At 44.3% G+C, this 18355-nt stretch overlaps 4 protein-coding genes across 6 annotated transcripts; 1 reads left to right on the top strand and 3 right to left on the bottom strand.

Annotated features, from left to right (window-relative positions):
• Positions 1-601: 601 nt before the first annotated feature.
• Positions 602-2341, bottom strand: LOC147052535 (uncharacterized). The gene is made up of 4 exons (XM_085918253.1): positions 2062-2341; positions 1928-1978; positions 1440-1590; positions 602-1368 (listed from the first exon to the last, which is right to left on the bottom strand). The coding sequence occupies exons 2-4, from the start codon at positions 1965-1967 to the stop codon at positions 795-797; spliced, it is 765 nt and encodes a 254-aa protein (XP_085774379.1). The 5' UTR covers positions 1968-1978; positions 2062-2341; the 3' UTR covers positions 602-794.
• A 1777-nt stretch (positions 2342-4118) lies between these two features.
• Positions 4119-5526, top strand: LOC147052536 (uncharacterized). Its single transcript, XM_085918755.1, has 4 exons — positions 4119-4231; positions 4320-4364; positions 4473-4623; positions 4805-5526. The coding sequence occupies exons 2-4, from the start codon at positions 4325-4327 to the stop codon at positions 5355-5357; spliced, it is 744 nt and encodes a 247-aa protein (XP_085774881.1). The 5' UTR covers positions 4119-4231; positions 4320-4324; the 3' UTR covers positions 5358-5526.
• A 2785-nt stretch (positions 5527-8311) lies between these two features.
• On the bottom strand, positions 8312-13150 carry tomm40 (translocase of outer mitochondrial membrane 40 homolog (yeast)). 3 transcript variants are annotated; one of them, XM_085918355.1, is made up of 9 exons: positions 12997-13150; positions 11849-12069; positions 11253-11413; positions 10909-11010; positions 10724-10829; positions 10526-10648; positions 9293-9369; positions 8901-9003; positions 8312-8821 (listed from the first exon to the last, which is right to left on the bottom strand). In XM_085918355.1, the coding sequence occupies exons 2-9, from the start codon at positions 12048-12050 to the stop codon at positions 8682-8684; spliced, it is 1014 nt and encodes a 337-aa protein (XP_085774481.1). In that variant the 5' UTR covers positions 12051-12069; positions 12997-13150; the 3' UTR covers positions 8312-8681. The 3 variants fall into 3 exon arrangements, with proteins under 3 accessions (XP_085774481.1, XP_085774482.1, XP_085774480.1); XM_085918356.1 differs by lacking the exon at positions 12997-13150 and adding an exon at positions 12742-12910; XM_085918354.1 differs by lacking the exon at positions 12997-13150 and adding an exon at positions 12625-12643.
• Positions 13151-13735: 585 nt separating this feature from the next.
• On the bottom strand, positions 13736-18315 carry LOC147052538 (putative ATP-dependent RNA helicase ddx6). The gene is made up of 13 exons (XM_085918353.1): positions 18134-18315; positions 17246-17815; positions 17100-17163; positions 16884-16988; positions 16598-16727; positions 16336-16482; positions 15960-16054; positions 15769-15891; positions 15562-15690; positions 15258-15438; positions 15076-15177; positions 14665-14879; positions 13736-14029 (listed from the first exon to the last, which is right to left on the bottom strand). The coding sequence occupies exons 2-13, from the start codon at positions 17392-17394 to the stop codon at positions 14009-14011; spliced, it is 1461 nt and encodes a 486-aa protein (XP_085774479.1). The 5' UTR covers positions 17395-17815; positions 18134-18315; the 3' UTR covers positions 13736-14008.
• Positions 18316-18355: the final 40 nt, after the last annotated feature.

The following is an 18355-nucleotide window of genomic DNA, read 5'->3' on the forward strand; positions in this document are numbered from 1 at the left end:
TAAAGACGCAAACAGGATGTCTTCTCTAACTTCCAGTAAGCCAGCATGTCCCATCCAGCCCCGTTGCGGTGTTGCAACTCTGACACGCACAAAGCCTCAACATGCCGGCCTTCCACCGCTTGCCAGGAACAAAGTTTCCAACTTGCTTCTGACGAAGAGAACAAACTTGAAAAGTTTTGTGTTGACTCGATTGTCAGTGTGCCCGGTGCGAGTGATCGAGCGCCGCCACCATTTTTTTTACCCAAAGGCGGGTTCCTGTACTTTTGTTATCGTCATTGAGAGATTTGCATGCTTTAGCACAAGTGCAGCTGTGAACAAAAGTGGGAACGAAAGATCAACTAGCACTCGTTGTGCATTTGTCTCTCTGCGTGCTAGCAAACTCTACCAAACTCTCAGTTTGTGCAGTCGCGGTACGGTGTTAGTGATGGGCAGCCATGTTTATTCCACAGTGGTTGTTAGTATTCGTATCAGAACACAAATTAAGAGATCCCTCGGTTTGTTTGTGTTGTTGAGCGTGTTGCATGAACCCACTTGCATACCAACAACGAGCAGGGAAAAATGGAAGCTCTCGCAAAGGCAAGGTGAGTTAGTAAGTCACAAGTTGTTTGTTTGTTTTAAGGGCTTTATTTTGATTGAGATGGAAGCCTGCTTGGAACAGACCAACACTGAGTACTTCTGTAAACCATGAACTTTTGAAGATACTGATGAGCTTACGTTGCCCCTCGGTTGACGAACTTGACGGCCTCTTGAGAAAACTTTGACTTCAGTTTGTTGTTGTTAACAAAGCAGTAGACTTAGTTGGCTTTGACAAATGAGTCATAGAGGGCAGTCAGACGAGCCTGGAGGTCCTGGGCGTAGGGGTCCAGGGTCTCCCTCATCTCTCCGATGTAAGGGGAGGCCAGGTCTCTCATCTGCTGGGCTCTCTGGGTCATCTCGGCCTGGAGCTTCTCAGCCATTGGGGAAACGCTGTCCTTGAAGGTCTTCAGGTGCTGGTCCACCTTCTGCATCAACTCTTCGGTGTGGGGCCCCAGCTGAGCCTGCAGATCAGACACAGTCTGATCCAGACTGGCCTTGATCTCCTCACTCCTCCTCATGACTTCGCTCCTCAGGGTCTCGGAATCCATGGCGAGAAGCTGGTTGAGCTCTGACTGGATCTGCTCCATTCTTTCTTGGATCTGGACCTTCATGGTGTTGGTGTAGGGCTCGATCTTTTCACGGACGGTGTTCAGCTCCAGGGTCACGCGCTCCTTCAGCGTATCGGCCTCGGCGCTCACCTTGGCAATCAGCTCCTTAGCCGCAGGGGGGAGCTGCTCGTGCAGGGTGACGGCATACTGGTTGGCCATGTCAGTGCCATCAGTAAGCCGGGCGCTGATTGAAAGCAACCGTCAAACAGCAGAACTTGACACACAAATTCATGCGAGGAGTGCTTGGTGGCATACCTAAATTCCTGTCCCAACTGAGACTTCTTGATCATCTGGATGGTGTCGTCGGCCGTCAGGGTGGCCTTGGCGACGTACTCCCAGAAGGCGTCAGTCAGCACCTCCAGCTGGGGCTTGGGTGCATCAGCGTGGAAGAAGTTGGCGTTGCAGCCTGGAGAATGAACGCAGAGCAAATCAGAGTCACTCACTCTGCACAATTGCTGAACCACATCGGAGGGTCCGCTTCATCTGGCGTCATACAATTTGGACGCTGTTGTTGACCAGATCTCATCAAAACTGAGTTCAAGGTATCAAATGTCTTTTCTTTGGCTTTTTGAGGTTTACTCTGAGACAAGGACCAGCCTTAGCGAGAGTACAAGCAAGACTACGTTTTGAATTTAAGGTAAATGGAAAGAAACATTCTCCCTTGGATAGATTTTACATGATCCTTCCCGGAAAACCATTTCCTCCAGGAGACCACTCGCATGAATGTGTGGCTTTGAACTCACCGGTGAAAACGGCCAGAACCAGGACAGCGAGGACCTTCATGGTTGTTGGATCTAGAGCGAAAAGATGCACCACATTTTAGCCCGGCAGGACGGAGGAAGGAAGAAGACACTCTGAGGATCTGCTGTCATCTTACCTGTGAGAGTATCTGCCAGTAAAACTCTGCAGTGCTTCTGCTCAACCGATGCGCCGCCGCAGCTTTTATAGCAAAACGGACGCTAATAATCCCAAAGTCCAGGCCGCATGTGCCTTGCTGTCACTTGCTATCTGATTTCCTAAGCAAAGCAGGCATCGCGCTCGCAATCACGAGATTTTGTGTTCTTTTTTCATGATTTTCAACTCCCAAGGAATGTTATCTAGACGTTCTGATTTAAAGTTGATTAGATAGCGAAAAAAAAAAAAAAAGGAAACTTGCCTCTTGCTTTCCCATTGGTTTTCACTTTGCCTGCTCACTAAGCATGCCTTCAGTTTCTGGTTCAAAGTTCACATGACAGCCGCCGTGCGTCAATCCGACCAAGGGTCGCTCCACTGTGCCTTCGTCAGCCTTGAAAGGTGTCGGCCTTAAATGCCAAATGACGTCAAAAGACAAAAGCGCACACTCCCTTGCTCCCAGATGTCACCACTGACCGAGCACAAGGTCAAAGCCAGACAACAAATGTTTTAGATTAGCTTCATTCTTCCGTTGACTTTGCAAATCGTTGGACAGTCTCTTTTGTACGTTTTTTTTACTGTGGGCAAAATGTTTGAAATGTCAAAATACTCTGATCTTGTCAAAAATGACAGTGTTTCGTTTCACATTTATTATGTATCAAAAAACGGCATTATAGGAGCTTCTTTGTTTCTGACACTGTTGTTTGTGTTCATTGACACTTGAGCGTGATCAGGAAACCAAATCACAAGATTCCAAGCAAAGCAAAATGATATTGTATGCCGTCCGAGCTATCTATAAAATAGCAGCCTAGTGTGATTTCGCCTTTGATTTGGTCCAAAGGTTTTCCGTCCAGCTCAAAGAGTGATGGCCCACATCCTGACGCACTCAGGAGCTGATTAGCGTGCTAGGCTTGAACTAAACATGAATGTCGGTATGGGTCGCCTTTGGCGGTGTTGGAAAATGTTATCCTTTGGAAGCGAGAGCACCTCAATTGCCCTCCGCCTTGTGTCAACCATTACCAATTACTTGGGTCCAACTTCTTCAACGCCTGTTTGTTTTCTTCTAAGGACAAACATTTTCACACAAATCAAGCTCACACCAGGTTAGTAAAATTTCAGCCCATCATATGAAGTCTGTGTTCAGGAAAAGGTTTACAAGTCAGCCCTGGGCTTTTCTCTCCAACAGTGCTCCAATGCAATATCAGGATAAAAAACAGTAAAGAAGTTCTTGTGACTGCTTCTATTAAGTCGAGTTGCGTCATCTACAAAAGTGGGCGCCAGTTTGTCTTCCATAGCCGTCCCTTGGCGTCTCGTCTTGTCCTTGGTGGCCTTCGTCGCTGTACTTTTGCCTAGTTCTTCTCCTCGTTCCTTGGTTTGTTTGTTCTCCAGATGACACCAGTCCCTGCAGATATGATACTAACACACTTTCCCCAATAATTCTTCCCAACATCAGCTCTTTTTGTCATTTTGTACCAGTTCTGGCGGACTACTATGTTTTGTTCCTAACGTTCTTGCTATCCTTAATATCTTTCATGCCCAAATTAACTTTCTCATATTCTATGCAAACGTATTCATTTTCTCTCTCCAACTTCAAAATGCCGCACACATCATTCATTGTTAATTGCACAAAAACCTCTGACAGTACAAATCGAGCAGTTCAAGAAAACATGAGACAGTGGTTATAATTACAAAACATCATTTAGAGCCATATGTATTGTCTACGAATGTTGAGAAGTTATTCAAATACGTTCCCAAAAAATGTCTAATAAGAAAAGTTGTACGAGTAAAGTGATTTCTATATGAGATTATATACTATATTTATATTTTAATCAATGATTGTGTGTAGGTAAATGTATGCTTGTGCATGTTAATCAATGAAATATGAGCATATTGATTTTTTCGCTAACAGGGACCTTGCAACCTATTTTCCACAGTGGTTTGAACGTGAAAGCACCACAAAAGACTCAAGTCCTTCTTTAAAGTCATGTTTGGCGTGGCATCTTTAGCCCGCCTCAGCCAAGTCCTGTGACCCATTTGTGACAACATAGCAGGGACTCCTGGACTTTGCCTCCTCGACAACAACTGTCAGGCTTCTTCAGTATAAATAGGCAACGCAAGCGGACACAATCCACAAAGAGACGCACACACGACAGCAGGTGAGGATTTGGCGGGCTTTCTCATTCAACAAAAGTGCTCACTCGCATGCTGTTGAACTTTAGCTGACATCCCCTTTTGTGTTTCCAGCAATCATGAGGGTCTTTGTTTTGCTCGCTTTGGCTCTGGTTTCTGGTAAGTCATAAGCTCCAAACTGAAGGGCACCATATCGCAATACTGTAGATATCATGAGCCAAAATGTTGTTCGTTATGGAAAACTCTCTATCTGTTTTCCCGCAACAGGCTGCAATGGCAACTTGTTCCACGCCGATGCGCCCAAGCCTCCTATAGAGGCTCTGACCGATGCCTTCTGGTACTACATTGCCAAGGCCAGCCATACGGCCGACGACACCCTGGAGATGGTGATGAATTCAGAGTTTGGAGGTGAAGTCAAGTAAGTTGCTCTGCGATATGAAATTTGATCAAATGTTGATGGAATTGGACATACAAAATTGCTGTATCTCGACCCCGGTGATATCAGGGCTCATTTGTCATAACACCTAATAAACTCTTCGATTGACAACCCTCTGGAAGAAACCAACATTGAGCTAATCTTTGTTTGTTTGCTTTTGCAGCGCTCAGCTGGCTGAGACCGCTGACATAGCCAGCAAGTATGCCAGCACCCTTAAGGAGAAGCTCCCCATGGCCGCTCAGAGCCTGGTGGCCAAGATCGGCCGCGAGGCAGACGTCTTGAGAAACTTGCTGAGCCAGGACCTGGACTCGGTCACCAAGAAGTTTGAGCTGTACTCGAATGCTGCGAAGGCGCCGATTCAGGAGAGGCTGCATCAGCTTAGGCAGGTGCTGACGGTTTATGCCGACAACGTGGATTCGGATGTCCTCAAGCAGCGTAGTGAGGAGCTGATGGCCGGCCTGATGAGCAGCATCTACAACGCGGAGCACAACTTTCAGCGCTTCACGCAGGAACTTATAAATCAGGCTAACGGACACCTGATGGCCTTCCAGCGCAACATCAGCCCCATGGCCAACAGGTTGCAGAAGGAGCTTTATCACAGAAGCAGAGACGTGCAACGTGTGGTGGCCCCCTATGCCGAAGACCTGAAGGAGAAACTGGACCATTTCGCGACAGATCTCCAGGAACACCTCAAGGCCGTGGTCATCAGCAACTAAGTCCAACCCAGGATTTGCTTTGAAATCTCATTCCAATTGCACTCTCACTGAAATGTAATTTCTATATATTCCTGAACTCAATTTCTGGACAAATATTTATTGTCTTGAACTCTGTTGGTATGTGATTATTTTTTTAAGCAAAAATAAATACAATTCTCATTAGGTTGAATTATTTTCAACAGATGTCCTTTTGGATATGCGCACATTGTCTCTGGAAAGGAATTGTACTTGAGTAATACAAATATCAACATAGATCGGTGATGGGCCATTGCTGTATCGTGATTTGGTTGATATCACGGGCAAACTATAACAGCTTAGTTCTACTATTCTAACAAGGTTGCCTTTTGTTTTCTCTTCTCAGTGAGTTGTGTGGGTGTGTTGGTTTTTCCAAGTAGGCATTAAGGTTAGTGTTGGCTCGTGAGTGAACGATTAGTTCAAAAAAACGACTCTTTTCAGTGAACGAGAGTGAACGAATCACTTCCTAAAGTGAAAAACTCGAAACTCCAACTAGGGGAAATGATAAACCTTGAGAAGAGATCACAGATGGGAGGGTCCCTCTTCCAGAATGACCAGACTGCAATGGATGCAGAGGACACATAGTACAAACAGTGTAGACAATTCAAAAAAAGGTGCGGCAAGCAGGATGTTATTGCACAGCAATGATTCCGAGACTCTAAGAGTGGTGTGAGTTAATCAGAGCAACAACCTGGGGGAAGAAGCTGTCTGTGTCTGCTGGTTTTGGCGTACAGAGCTCCATAACGTCGACGTAATATGAGTTGGTGTCCCCAAAATTAACAAATGTCGGCATAAGTTTTCTTTTTTTCAACCTTTTATTCAAACACAAACACATTTGATATAATAACACCATCAACTACAAGCCAACAAATACAAAATTAAAACATCAATTTCGGCATAACGTGTGTCGGCTGGCAATGGCATAGCGCCAATGCTGTCTGTCATTCATTCGTGAATCTTCGCGAACGACCAATCAGCAGCGAGTGATAGATGGAGGCGGGACTTTACGAGTCAGTGACGTAATTTTCCCGTTCACGAACGAGTCAGTGACTGTTGCCAACGAATCAGTGTGTAGGTGTTGTATTATGGAAAGAAATGTCAAGTCAAGTCAAGTTTTTATATAGCCCTAAATCACAAGCAGTCTCAAAGGGCTCTGTCCTCTGCATTTAACCCATCCCCATGTGATTTTGATCCATCCCCTGGGGGAGAGGGGAGCAGTGAGCAGCAGCGGCGCCGCGCTCGGGAATCATTTGGTGATCTAACCCCCCAATTCCAACCCTTAATGCTGAGTGCCAAGCAGGGAGGCAATGGGTTCCATTTTTATAGTCTTTGGTATGACCCGGCCGGGGTTTGAACCCACAACCTTCCAGTCTCAGGGCGGACACTCTACTACTAGGCCACTGAGCTAAATGTGTTAATTACCCGAACCAATTATTATTATATATAATAATTTGTGGGGGGGGGGGGGGGGGGGGGTAGTTGTATTGTTTGATGTGTATGGGTTGTTTCCACGGGATGTTGCAAAAACAAACAAACAAACAAACAAACAAACAAACAAAAAAAGATATGTGTGGGAGGTGGGGGGGAGGCGATTCGTTAAACGATTCGTTTGAACGAATCTTTTGAGTGAACTGATTCTAAAGATTCAGTTCACCTAAAAGAACTGGAATTCACACCACTAAGGTCTTATTTTAACTGGGCGGCCGCGGTCCCGTTCTCGTCTCGACATGTCCCGATGACACAACGTTCTGGCCGCATTGTTGCTTTTATTCAGCATGTTGTGGCACGCCGTGAAGCTGGATCTCACAAACACACCAAAATGTTCTGTCATCCACTTTTGACCAATCACTCTTTGAAATACTGAAGCGTTAATAAACATTTTATTGAAAGTGAACATTAGCTACAGGAATTTTTTTTTCCCTCCTTTACCTGTAAGCAGTTGCGACAATGTCATTCGACATTTGTCCTCGGGTGACTCGCTCGGCCTCCAACGTGGAGGCTCAGAGTCCACTGAGTGAAAATGTCTCCATTCCTTCAAATTGCTTTTATGATTCTTGAGCGCATGATTTCATCTTGTCCTATCTTGCATAAAACATAGGTGCTCCAAATCTTGACTGATGACAAATCAGAGAAAGTCATTGTTGATTTGACCGCAATATATGATCCTAATGTCAAAAGAGGGAGATTTGAAGTTTGAATTTTAAGATTTAGATTATGCTTTGAGACAGGGTTAAGGTTTCAACTTTGTTGGGGTATTAAGTTAGCCAATTTGAAACTGGTTTTATAATTTGTGTTTTTCTTGTGTCATTTCAATTGTTTTGTCTCCAAGACGGTAAGAAGTGTCAGAAACTGAACGCTATGTGTTGTAGAATGGCAAGCAGGTGTCCCTAATATTGCGGCCAGGCAGACATGACATGACTTGCTGCTGTTTTGCCAAAAAAGGCCCAAGGTGGCACTTAACAGCCCCTTACACATCCGACAGATGAATGTGGCCTGGCTGCCCCTGAGCAAGATGAGTCTTGTCGCTGGCCTTTTGACTCAAGATGGAGATAAGCGTTGGGAGCTACTCTTCTGATTGGTCTTTCTTTTTTTTCCATTTTTCCAAAGACCTACCAGAGCCACAATGAACATCTCAAACAAAGCAAGCATAAGGACGAGAGTTGTTGCTTGAAAGTTTTCAAATTAGGGTTTCAAACTAAGGTTAGGGTTCCAATGTAGGGTTTCAAACTAGGGTTAGGGTTTCAAATTGGAGTTTCAAACTAGGGTTAGGGATTTAAATTAGGTTGTTTGAAACACTGCACTGAAACCCTAACCGTAGTTTGAAATCCTACATTGAAACCCTAACCCTAATTTGAAACCCTAACCCTAACTTGAAACCCTAATTTGAATCCCTCGTCCTGGATTGAAACCCAAATGTAAGTAAGAACGAGCTTCGGGCATTGTTAGAAAAAGTAATGACATTTATTTGTGTTCATCACACACGATCACCATATATTACGTTTACGTACAGACTTGGTTGGATTCTTCCCCCGCCCTGACGTGGGCGTTCTTTCCAAAAGTAAAGAAAAGGGCGCTACACCACGCAGGCGCGGCCAGTCCCGGGTCCTAGGTGGTCTCGTCGGTCAGTCACGTCTCTTTGACATCTCTCCCGGGAATCACAGTAGTAAAAGAGCATCTCTGAATGTAAGGTTTGGAAAAACTTGTTCCGGGTTCCCGTGTGCGTTTGCGTGTGAATGTGTCTCCGACCGAGCCAAGGACCATGAGCCGGGTCCTGGGGGGCAGGGGTGACATTTCCATTTCTGACCCCCTCTAGCCGATGACAACGCTGAAGCCGCACTGGAACTTGTTCTTGCGGTGATTGAGGAAGGCTCCCAGCGCTACCGTGAGCGGCAGAGGCGGCAGCTTCTTCTCCAGCGTGGCGCCTACCACCCAGTTGCTGTCCACCGAGCCTGGAGGAGGACGCCGGGGCCCCGCCCGCGACAGCTCCGTTAATAGCGTAAATGCAACGTGGCGGCTCAGTGGGCCTACCTTTGAAGAGCAGGTTGGCCTTAGGCACATCTAGCTGGTAGCCCAACGATGTCGTGGTCTCTCTCATCCGCGTGCTGGCTTCAAACTCTACGCCCACTTGTAACTGTGACCGCACAACTAGATTTCCTGTTATCATGTTAAGTATTGTCTGTTTTTTTCACTATTTAAAGGTATATTAAACCCATATCATAGCTGCACATTTAATTTATACCTTTGAACACATAGAATGATAATGCTAAATATTTAGCGACAGCGCTTCTCAATTACTTTCTGCTATGCCAACCCCCAAGAAGAACACTTTCTGCAAGCCCCAACTCTGCAACTATAAATAAATGGTTTCTACTTTCTAGACAAGCCCTCTCCAAAATGAACATTATCTCCTTGGCGGGTACCTGCTCGTTGGCTTTATGGTAGTAGGTGGCGTGACATCCTCCTCCGCCCAACGTCAGTGTGGCCACTGAGTTGTCACCTGACAAAGACAACAAGTAGCGACACAATTAATGGCTAACATCTCACAAATTGATCAGGACGACAGTCAAACCTCTACATACGATTGCTTAAACATACGAATTTTTCAACATATGATGTGAAATTTGATCAAATATTTCACTCAACATCCAAAGTAATTCCTAACATACGTCGTCATGGTTAACTCGCAAAGTGGCGGCATGTCGGGATGATGTCAGCATCACGTTATCATATCTCAAGAAGGCTGACACAAATGGTAATAGTGGTGAAAAAAGGAAGAAGGTGATCATTTCCTTACAATTAAAACAAGAAATCATCTGAAAACATGAGTGTGGAGTGCATGAGTGATCTTGCTAAAGAATATGACCAGAACATGTCAACAATTTCGACGATCATGTGACGACGATTAAGCAGAAGGAAGCCATCAAAGCGGTCAAGCCATCCAAGGGGATCACCACCATCTCTAAACATCACAGCCCTACCTCAGAAGAGATGGAACGCCTTTCTTTGAAAAAAATCTGCAAAGCGATTGAGTATAGGTGAGGAGGAAAATGAAGCAAAGAAAAGAATGCTTGAATTGAGTGAAGAGGGTGAAGACGAGTTAAAGAAAACGTTAAAAAAAATATATAAAAAAGAAATAAGCTATTATTTTTAAGTTAACCTAATGTAAGTTGGATAAAAAACTGTACTGTTTGTATCTCTATGTGTCTCTAAGGTTCATTGACAATAAAACCCCCTTCTTATTTCTTTGTAATTTATTTCTTTGAACATGTCGGACATAATGCATTTGTTTTATTGCAAAATGTAATTATCTGCAGTATCTCTTAAGGAGTTATTGTTGTTTTTTGGGCTAGGCAACGAATTACAATGTATTCTTATGGAAATATTTGATCCAACATACGACTGTTTCAACATACAAAGTAGGTCCCGGAACTAATTAAATTCATAAGTACAGGTTTGACTGTATTTTCTCAAAGATATTTAATCCGCTATTTTCTCGTAAAACTATTTTTGGTGCAATTTTGACGATATGGATTGTAAATCTAGGACCGGAATTGTTTTTTTTTTCCTCAAAAACTTTTCCATTAAATGATAACAGTTTTCTTACAATATGAAGACCTTTATTATAAATGAGCTAAATCTTTTGCTCTTTTTACCTGTGTATCTGCCCAGAAGGGAGGTGACCGTTCCTTCTTCGCCAGGTCTGCGGTGATAAACCAGCTCGCCACCCAGGGCGAGCGCGGGCGTGATGGACTGCAGATAGTGGGCCACGACAATGCCTGAAGACAAATAAAAAATTAAGAGGGAAAATGGAGCCAAATGAGCAGCTTAAGACCAGCGCCTTGACGTCATACCGGAGCCTCCGAGGACATCAGGGTTTCCCAGTGTCAGGGCAGAAGTGAAGTCACTGCCATGGTACTCCAGGTTGCACTGCCAGTTGACAAACTTGTGCTGCTGGGTCTGCAAAGGCAACATGGGCAGAATGAAGCATGCCGGTTGAACGAGGCTGCTGGTTGAATGAGGTGCGCAAGCCAGTTACCTGGAGGACAACTTTGGAGCGGATGGCCGAGGTGAGCTGGTGGATGATTTGGGCATTGAGGCTCCCCGTATTGTCCATGTCGCCCACCATGACCGGAAAGGACTGACGGTAAAAAAAAATAAAAAAATACATTGAAAAAAACAACAACTCTTGGCAATCTTTTGGCCACTTTGCACACTTTATTGTTTCAATTTGTGAGTCATGAAATTATCATTGGATCAACTAAAAGGATTGCTTTGTCTTATCCCAAAAAATAGTGGCTTATTGTAAAAGACTTGTTTTCTTGAAATGACGCTGGTCAAATGATGGCGTTTGCAAAAAAAAGACGCCAGTCGCCAGCCTACCTCGGCCGGTCCGGTCTGTTTGCTGCCGACGTATGTGGAGCCAAATCGATAGCCGGAGTCGCCCAGGGTGCTGAGGGTGACGGTGTGGCTGACCTGGAAGTGGTTACTCAAGCCTTTGTTCACCACTAAGCGCACGCCTTCCATCTGGAGAGGGAAAACCTCTGGAAAAAAACAACACGTAAAGTATTGTAAGTGACATAACGGGTACTAATGAGAATATTAAAACTTTATAAAAACTAACCTTTTATCTCCCATTTTGAATTGATTCTTGTAAAATTATGTAAAAAAGGTTGCCCTATTCATAATACAATGTTGTAAAATGTTGATTGTAAATTTACTTTTACCTAAATTCCAACTTTATTCTAGTATGACGTCAACTTCTTTCAGGAAATGTTTCCCGTTATCCGACTAATTTGCTTTTCCCGTCAGTTTAACCAAACACGCAAAAATGCTGAGACTGTTACATCAGTGAGTTGCCTTAAAGCGATACGATTGGCCCGATCTGTCGTATTCTAACGGCGAGGCAGCAACTAGTTGACTAATAGCAACCAGTAAAGTGAGGACTGCTCGGTCTGGTGACTTGCGTTACCGCTGACCTTTACATTTGCGGTGGCACTCCTCGTAGGTGCCTGGGTTGGAAAGTGACGACGACTGCGCCACGTCCGTGATCTGCAGCTCGGACGACGATGGGACAGAGGGCATGGTGAACCCGGGTGGAACCGCAACCAAGCCCGGGACCCCCTGGCCACCGCCGGCCGGGGTGGGCGCAGGGGAGGTGGCAGCCAGCACACTGCCCATACTCTGAGGACTGTACAGACTGCAAAAAGATTGGATGGGTGATTAATGACTAGCTAAACCTGAACCCTTTCACCAAAGAACGAGCTAAGCAAATAATCCATTTGAAGGATCATCGCTGTGAGCTTAATTGTGAAAGCAATTTGGCAGACCAAAATGTATGAATTAAACATTTATAAATTGTATTATTTTCAGACTCAAATAAAGGTTTGTTGTTGCACCAAAACTAATGTATGTCTGTTTATTAAACAATCAGTCAAACCACAAATAGTTAAGAGGTTAATCTACTGTAATACTATTGTGCCACCACAACTTGACAGTTTGGTTCAGTTCTTTCACATCCATGAGAACGAGACGGTAATTTGTATCCCACCTCCGTCAAGCTCACTTCAGAAATGATGGGTAAATTATGGATTCGACAGTTACTAGTGGTCTACTCTTACGAGTAGTAGTAGAATTTGCTCTTAAGCCATGTGAGCTTCACACCAAAACCTTAAACACATTGGGAGTCTCAACAAGTATTTCACACAAATCTCAATAACAATTAGACGAAGGAAGGGCAGGGTTCGTCACCTACAGAAACATTAGCATCCATTGAAGTACAGTAGACTAGCTTTTAATTAAGGCCCAATTTGGTCCGTTTCTCTCATACTAAACGAACCGCGTTGGTTGTGGTAGCCACGGTGCAACTCACAGCTTGCAGGAGTCACAACGTATTGCAAAGGACACAATAACTTCCGATTTGAGCCTAAGTGGTTCATGCTAGCTAGCATGAGTTAGCTAGCAAGCTAGCTACCTAGCTGGAGACGAAGCCATGTGGATGGCCACGAGATCCCAGCGTCCGGTACGTGCAAATACCGACAACAGTCTTATAAAGTATCCGCTCGCACAAGCAGCTATGATTTTTCGTATGGATGTAATAATGGAATTTGAGGGTTAATTTACTCACGTTAAAGGTTTGGTTGCGGGGAAGGGGGGACTCGGAACCGGTAAAGTTCACCGTAGTGTCTGTGGCCGTGGTTGACAAGGATCCACCTACTTCCGGGATCCGAGCCAGCGGATTGGCTAGGGTCTAGCGGATGCTTCTGGCCATTGGCCAAAATTGACCCGACTTGTATTGACGTCACAGTAACCGGTCATTCGCCAATCAGTGGATTCATTCAATCGTCCGCTGAATGACATTCCAAGGGTACGTCTGATTTACGCTACATTTCATAAATAAAAATGCCAGTTTAAAGCTTTGGAATAATTTAAATCGTTTTCTTTATTGTATTTGGAAAATAGGTTAAAATTAAATGGATTAAAATCACACTCGAAGTACTCGTTTAACTACGGACATTCTCAGCAGTGACGACTTAGGTCGGAACGCGCCGTTAAATTCCACGTGCAGACGTCATCACTTTACGCAGACCCACAAACGCAATTACCGTTTTTTAAAATACTTGTAACTTGTTTTCGAGCTTTTGTTGTTGTTTGATCTACATCATGTGGAATGTTTTTTCCTTTTATTTAATTTGTAACATTTCAGCAGGAATTCAAGAGTTTTCCTATTCTCAGTCAGACTCTTGTCCCTATTCCCTGTGAATATGAGCAAGAACAATGCACAGCATAAATACGTTTTTGTAAATTCTGCATACCATTATGTTGTGCATGCAAAGCCCCCGCCCCCCAATAATGAAACTAGAACATAAAGCCCAAGTTAGTTTTATTCTTCTCCCAGTAGGCTATAGCAACAGCATATAACAGGAATTCTTGCTCATCTCTCTTTGTGGTGACCAAAAAAAGAGACAGCATGGCTAGTACTGCTCCTTGTCAGTAGAATCTGACCCAACACTTTGGTCACAAAAATACATACATACGTACGTACATGCGTGCGTACGTACGTACGTACAAGATGGGCAGGTTGTAAACCACAGTGAACCAGAACTCTTCACATTGTGTCTTGAGCCATATTTATGATATCAGAAGCCATCTTTTGTTTTCTGAAAAACAAATGAAATGTAAGCATGTAAAAAGGGTGACTAAATACACACTGCTAAAATCTCAATCCATTTCTAAAATGTGAGACCCCCTGGCGGGCGGGATGCATGACGAGGAGGGGGGTTGCCAAGTGTGGTGGACTTGAGATGACTATCACAGCACAGAATGCACATAATAGCTGTTGTTGTTTAAGGACTGACACAAGAAAATAGAAAGACGACAATTCTGCATCCTCACGTCAGGTCTGTTGTTGTACTACCAAGACTGGCCTCTGGTAGGCAGCACGTGCCCGTGGTGTGTTAAAACTCTGTAGTGAAGGCTCGCTTTTTAACTTTGAGGCCTTTTATGGGGAATATTGTATAGAATGCTACAAAACCAGTTACAATACGTGAAAACTGTAACGTCTGCTCCAAGGTGTAGAAATTTGGAAGTCAAGCAAAATGTGGAGTGGTGAAGAGAACTAAGAAGTCTCAAAAGTCAGCCACTGCAGAAAGCTATCAGAGAACAGGATAATGTACATAAATGTCTAACAGAAATAGTATGTATAAAAATACTGTAAATAAGTTTATCTATTTTAGTTTTATGATACGGTGGTGAAACTCCTTTGACACTTGTCAACTTTCCTCCCCAAACTTACCCCATTCTTTCCTGGTGCTGCCATTTTTCCATTGCTTGGTGCAGCGTGGGGGTCGTCAGAATCCACAGAGTGAAACTCTGCCACGTAGAGGCTCTTGTCGATGTTCCCCGGGATGGGCTTGATGTCGGTGACCAGCTGGTCCTCAATGCTCTTCAGAATGTGGCGGTCCTCCGACGTGATCAGATTGATGGCCAGACCCAGGTGGCCGAAGCGCCCTGAACGAAAGCGTAGAATTGCGATTAAATTCATCACGAGATGTGGCCGGCCTGTTACAAATAAAAGATTACATCGGGCCTGACTGACATGGTGACCCCCCGCTTTCACACCCTCCAAGGAGCACAAAAGTAGCCCGGCAGCTTGTTAAAAAAACAAAACAAAAAAAAACCAAAAAACAGAACGGTTGGCAGTCACCTGATCTTCCAATGCGATGCAAGTACGTCTCTGCGCTTTTGGGGAAGTCAAAGTTGATGACCACGTTGACCGCCTGGATATCGATCCCCCGCGTGAACAGGTCTGCCAAAAGAGCACGCGTTGGTTGAGCACACCATCGACTTGGAATTGTTGGCAAAGTGCGTTGAGTTTCTCTAAGCCACCTGTGCACACCAGGTTTCTGCACAGTCCGTTGCGGAAGTCGTGGAATACGCGGTTCCTGTACTCTTGCATCATCTTGGCATGAATGTAGAAGCACGAGTAGCCCAGCTGGGTGATCTTCTTGGCCAGGAGCTCCACCCGCTGGCTGGAGTTGCAAAAGATGATGGACTGGTTGATTTGAAGCTGGAATACAAATGGTCAAATCATGATTTATTTATTTTTTTTACACTTTGGATGTCAAGAGGTGTGCGGCTCATACAAAAAAGGAGGTGTGGACAGTAAGGAATGGAGGAACTTAAGCCTCACCCGCGAGAAGAGCGTATTGAGACAGTGGACCTTCTGCCTCTCGGTCACATACGCGTAATACTGGGTGATGCCCTTCAACGTCAGCTCCTCCATGAGGTTGATCTCATAAGGCTTCTGCAGGTGTTTGTTCTGGATGGGGTTTGGAGGGGAATTTCTAAAAACACTTTTGCTTTGAAATGAAAAGTGTGCAAGTGAAGGCCACTATACCATGAATGTCTGCACACTGATGGGGAACGTTGCTGAGTAGAGCAGAATCTGCCGATTCTTTGGTAAGAAGCTGATGATGTCTTCGATGATGGCCACAAAGTCTTGCGAGAGGAGCTTGTCTGCCTGAACATGTCAGATGTTGAAAAGGTTTGAGAAACACAAAAGGACGATGCATGTTATGAGAGTCCTACCTCATCCATCACCATCATTTGTAACCTATCTACTTTGGCCAGACCCTTCTTGATCAGGTCCAGTATTCTTCCAGGTGTGGCAACCACCACGTGCACTGTAGGGACAAAAATGGGCAAACTGTCACAAACGTATCTAAAACTAAAAAAAAGATATTTTAATTAAATATAATAAAAAAATTCCAACTTGAAATACTGTTTTATATTATAAAGTCTTTTTTATTTAATTTTTTTATTTTTTTTTAATTGAAAATGTAAATCTAGATGTTCCACTAGAGCTTGGTATTTGGTCTTAGTCTCGGGCGCCCCTTCCATTTTCCCGTTTGTGGAAAAGCTTGGCCATCTCTGCACGAGCGAGAGACGTGCATGCAAGCTGCACCTGTCTCGTCGAGGCGCAAGATGTCATCCCTCAAGTTGGTGCCGCCGGTGGTGGCCATGATCTTCACTCCTCCGAGGTGCTTGCTGAGCTGGATGGCGATTTGGCTCATTTGCAGCGCCAACTCTCGCGTGGGCACGACGACTAAGGCTGCGTGGAGACACACAAGTGAGGAGGCGAAGGGCGACGAGAGCGTGGACAAAGTTCATTATGGAAAGGCAAGGAGGAGAGCGAATGGTCCGGGACCGAGAAAGCAGACACCGACCTTGAATGTAACTCCTCTTTAGGTCGATTCTCTCCAGGAGTGGAATGAGGTAGGCTCCGCTTTTGCCCGTTCCGTTTTTGGCACGGGCCAAAATATCTCGACCAGACAAGGCGATGGGGATGCTTTCCTCCTATGAGGGGTCACATGCATGAGAAGTTGTTTTTTTCCATGCATAAGTAATGCATCTCTAGGTGCAGCGTCCAGTATATGCAGAATCAATGTTTCTTACCCACTCAGTGGTCTGCTACCTGTGTCAAGCAGCAGAAAAATGGTAACAAAAACAGACCTGTACGGGGGAGGGCTTTTCCCATCCCATCTCAAAGATTCCCATGAGCAGTTCCCTCTTGAGGCAGTAGTCTTCAAATTCATTTCCCTTGGTGGAGGTCACATCCTGGGATTGACAAAATGGAGATTTGTAAATTGAGCAAAATTTGTATCTATTATTATATTTCAAAACTTAAAATGGTTGGGTACTTAGACTTAATCATTAGGGTTACATTACCGATGTTCTAATTCTGTTGTCTTTTGGAGGAAGTTCGAGGCACTTTTTCCAGTCATCTCCAAACCTAAAGACAAAACACACCATTTTTAGAATGCGAGATGAGAAGAGGCTTTGTACTTTGAATTAAATTTCAAAACAAATCTTACTTGATACCACCACTGCTCTGAGGATTACTGCTCCTCTTCGGGGGCTGCTGGCCACTGAATTCTCCGGTCTGGCTGCCTCTGAGCGGCCCATTCACTGCTTTCATCAAGCTGATCATCTGTGCTGGGTTTGCTGTTCTTGCTGCAGCCATCTTTCTTGTCTTTCTCTTTTCTTTATTTGAAATTTACCAGCGCAAGTGATTTGTTTCTTACTAATACTGAAGTACAGACTAAAAAAAAAGGTAAAAATTGCACTGGGCTTTGAGCATTTGTCAACAGGGCCCTTGAAAATAAAGAGGCCTGTGTGTGAATTATGATAATTTACAACGTAACTCTCCCCAAAAAATGGAGAAATTAACATTCATATGAATAAATATATCACAAGAGCTGTTATCTAATAGTCCTCTTTATCTTTGCCAGAACTGCAATTCTGTTCATTGATGTGACTAAAGCTGTTGTGTCTGATGAGCTATTTACTAAATATTTTCAATTCCTTTGATTTTATTTGACCAACTGGATTCTCCTTTTTTTAGTATTGTTGGGATGATTTGGGATTGGCCAAATCCAGGTCACCTGCCATGACAAAACAAGAAAATCTTCTTAAAAGGTAAAGAAATTAAATCAACAAACCAAATACATATGGTCACCTGTTGTCAGTCAGTCAAGAGTCACCAACAAATGTGAACTGTAATGGACGTCTCAGGCAAAAGTAATTTCATATTTTGATACTCGAGTAGGATAGACAAACAAAGCACCTCGGGAGACTTTTCGAATCAACTTTCAAGAAAGGTGGAAACTTTTCCACCAACGAGCTCAAGTTAGCATGCTATTATCCTAGCCGCCTTCGATGTTCAAACTACGGTATTGAGAACAGTTACTCGTCGAACCTACCTTGAGTTGTCTCCCTCCAGCCAAAGTATATTTTCGCTTGTAAGCTTTTAACGTGATATGTGTGTAGAGTCCAACAGCAGTTTTGACATCGTTTCGCGAAATCTGCTTCAGTCGTAACTTTATATCACTTCTTTGTTGTCTCACTTTCAAATTATTGACAATTCAACATGGCCGCGCACACGATTTACAATTGGTTGGTCGGCTCGGTGGGGGCGGGTGGCA

The sequence above is a fragment of the Syngnathus leptorhynchus genome, chromosome 8 (assembly GCF_054491065.1).
Source record: "Syngnathus leptorhynchus isolate UIUO chromosome 8, UIUO_Slep, whole genome shotgun sequence".
Lineage (NCBI taxonomy): Eukaryota > Metazoa > Chordata > Actinopteri > Syngnathiformes > Syngnathidae > Syngnathus > Syngnathus leptorhynchus.

Bases quoted from the DNA above. Each gene is read 5' to 3' on its own strand.
- tomm40 (XM_085918354.1), bottom strand. The intron at 11,414-11,848 runs GTCAGCGGTAAC...GTTTTTTTCCAG, and splicing joins GTGCCACCGCAAATGTAAAG to AGGTTTTCCCTCTCCAGATG. The intron at 11,011-11,252 runs GTAGGCTGGCGA...TTTTACCGTCAG, and splicing joins AACAGACCGGACCGGCCGAG to TCCTTTCCGGTCATGGTGGG.
- LOC147052536 (XM_085918755.1), top strand. From the start codon at position 4,325: ATGAGGGTCTTTGTTTTGCTCGCTTTGGCTCTGGTTTCTG. The intron at 4,365-4,472 runs GTAAGTCATAAG...TTCCCGCAACAG, and splicing joins CGCTTTGGCTCTGGTTTCTG to GCTGCAATGGCAACTTGTTC. The intron at 4,624-4,804 runs GTAAGTTGCTCT...TTGCTTTTGCAG, and splicing joins GAGTTTGGAGGTGAAGTCAA to CGCTCAGCTGGCTGAGACCG.
- LOC147052535 (XM_085918253.1), bottom strand. From the start codon at position 1,967: ATGAAGGTCCTCGCTGTCCTGGTTCTGGCCGTTTTCACCG. The intron at 1,591-1,927 runs GTGAGTTCAAAG...TTCATTCTCCAG, and splicing joins GGTTCTGGCCGTTTTCACCG to GCTGCAACGCCAACTTCTTC. The intron at 1,369-1,439 runs GTATGCCACCAA...GCTTTCAATCAG, and splicing joins CAGTTGGGACAGGAATTTAG to CGCCCGGCTTACTGATGGCA.
- LOC147052538 (XM_085918353.1), bottom strand. From the start codon at position 17,394: ATGGCTGCAGCAAGAACAGCAAACCCAGCACAGATGATCAGCTTGATG. The intron at 16,483-16,597 runs GTCGGTGTCTGC...GTCTCCACGCAG, and splicing joins AAAGAGGAGTTACATTCAAG to CCTTAGTCGTCGTGCCCACG. The intron at 15,439-15,561 runs GTGAGGCTTAAG...TTTGTATTCCAG, and splicing joins TCAATACGCTCTTCTCGCGG to CTTCAAATCAACCAGTCCAT.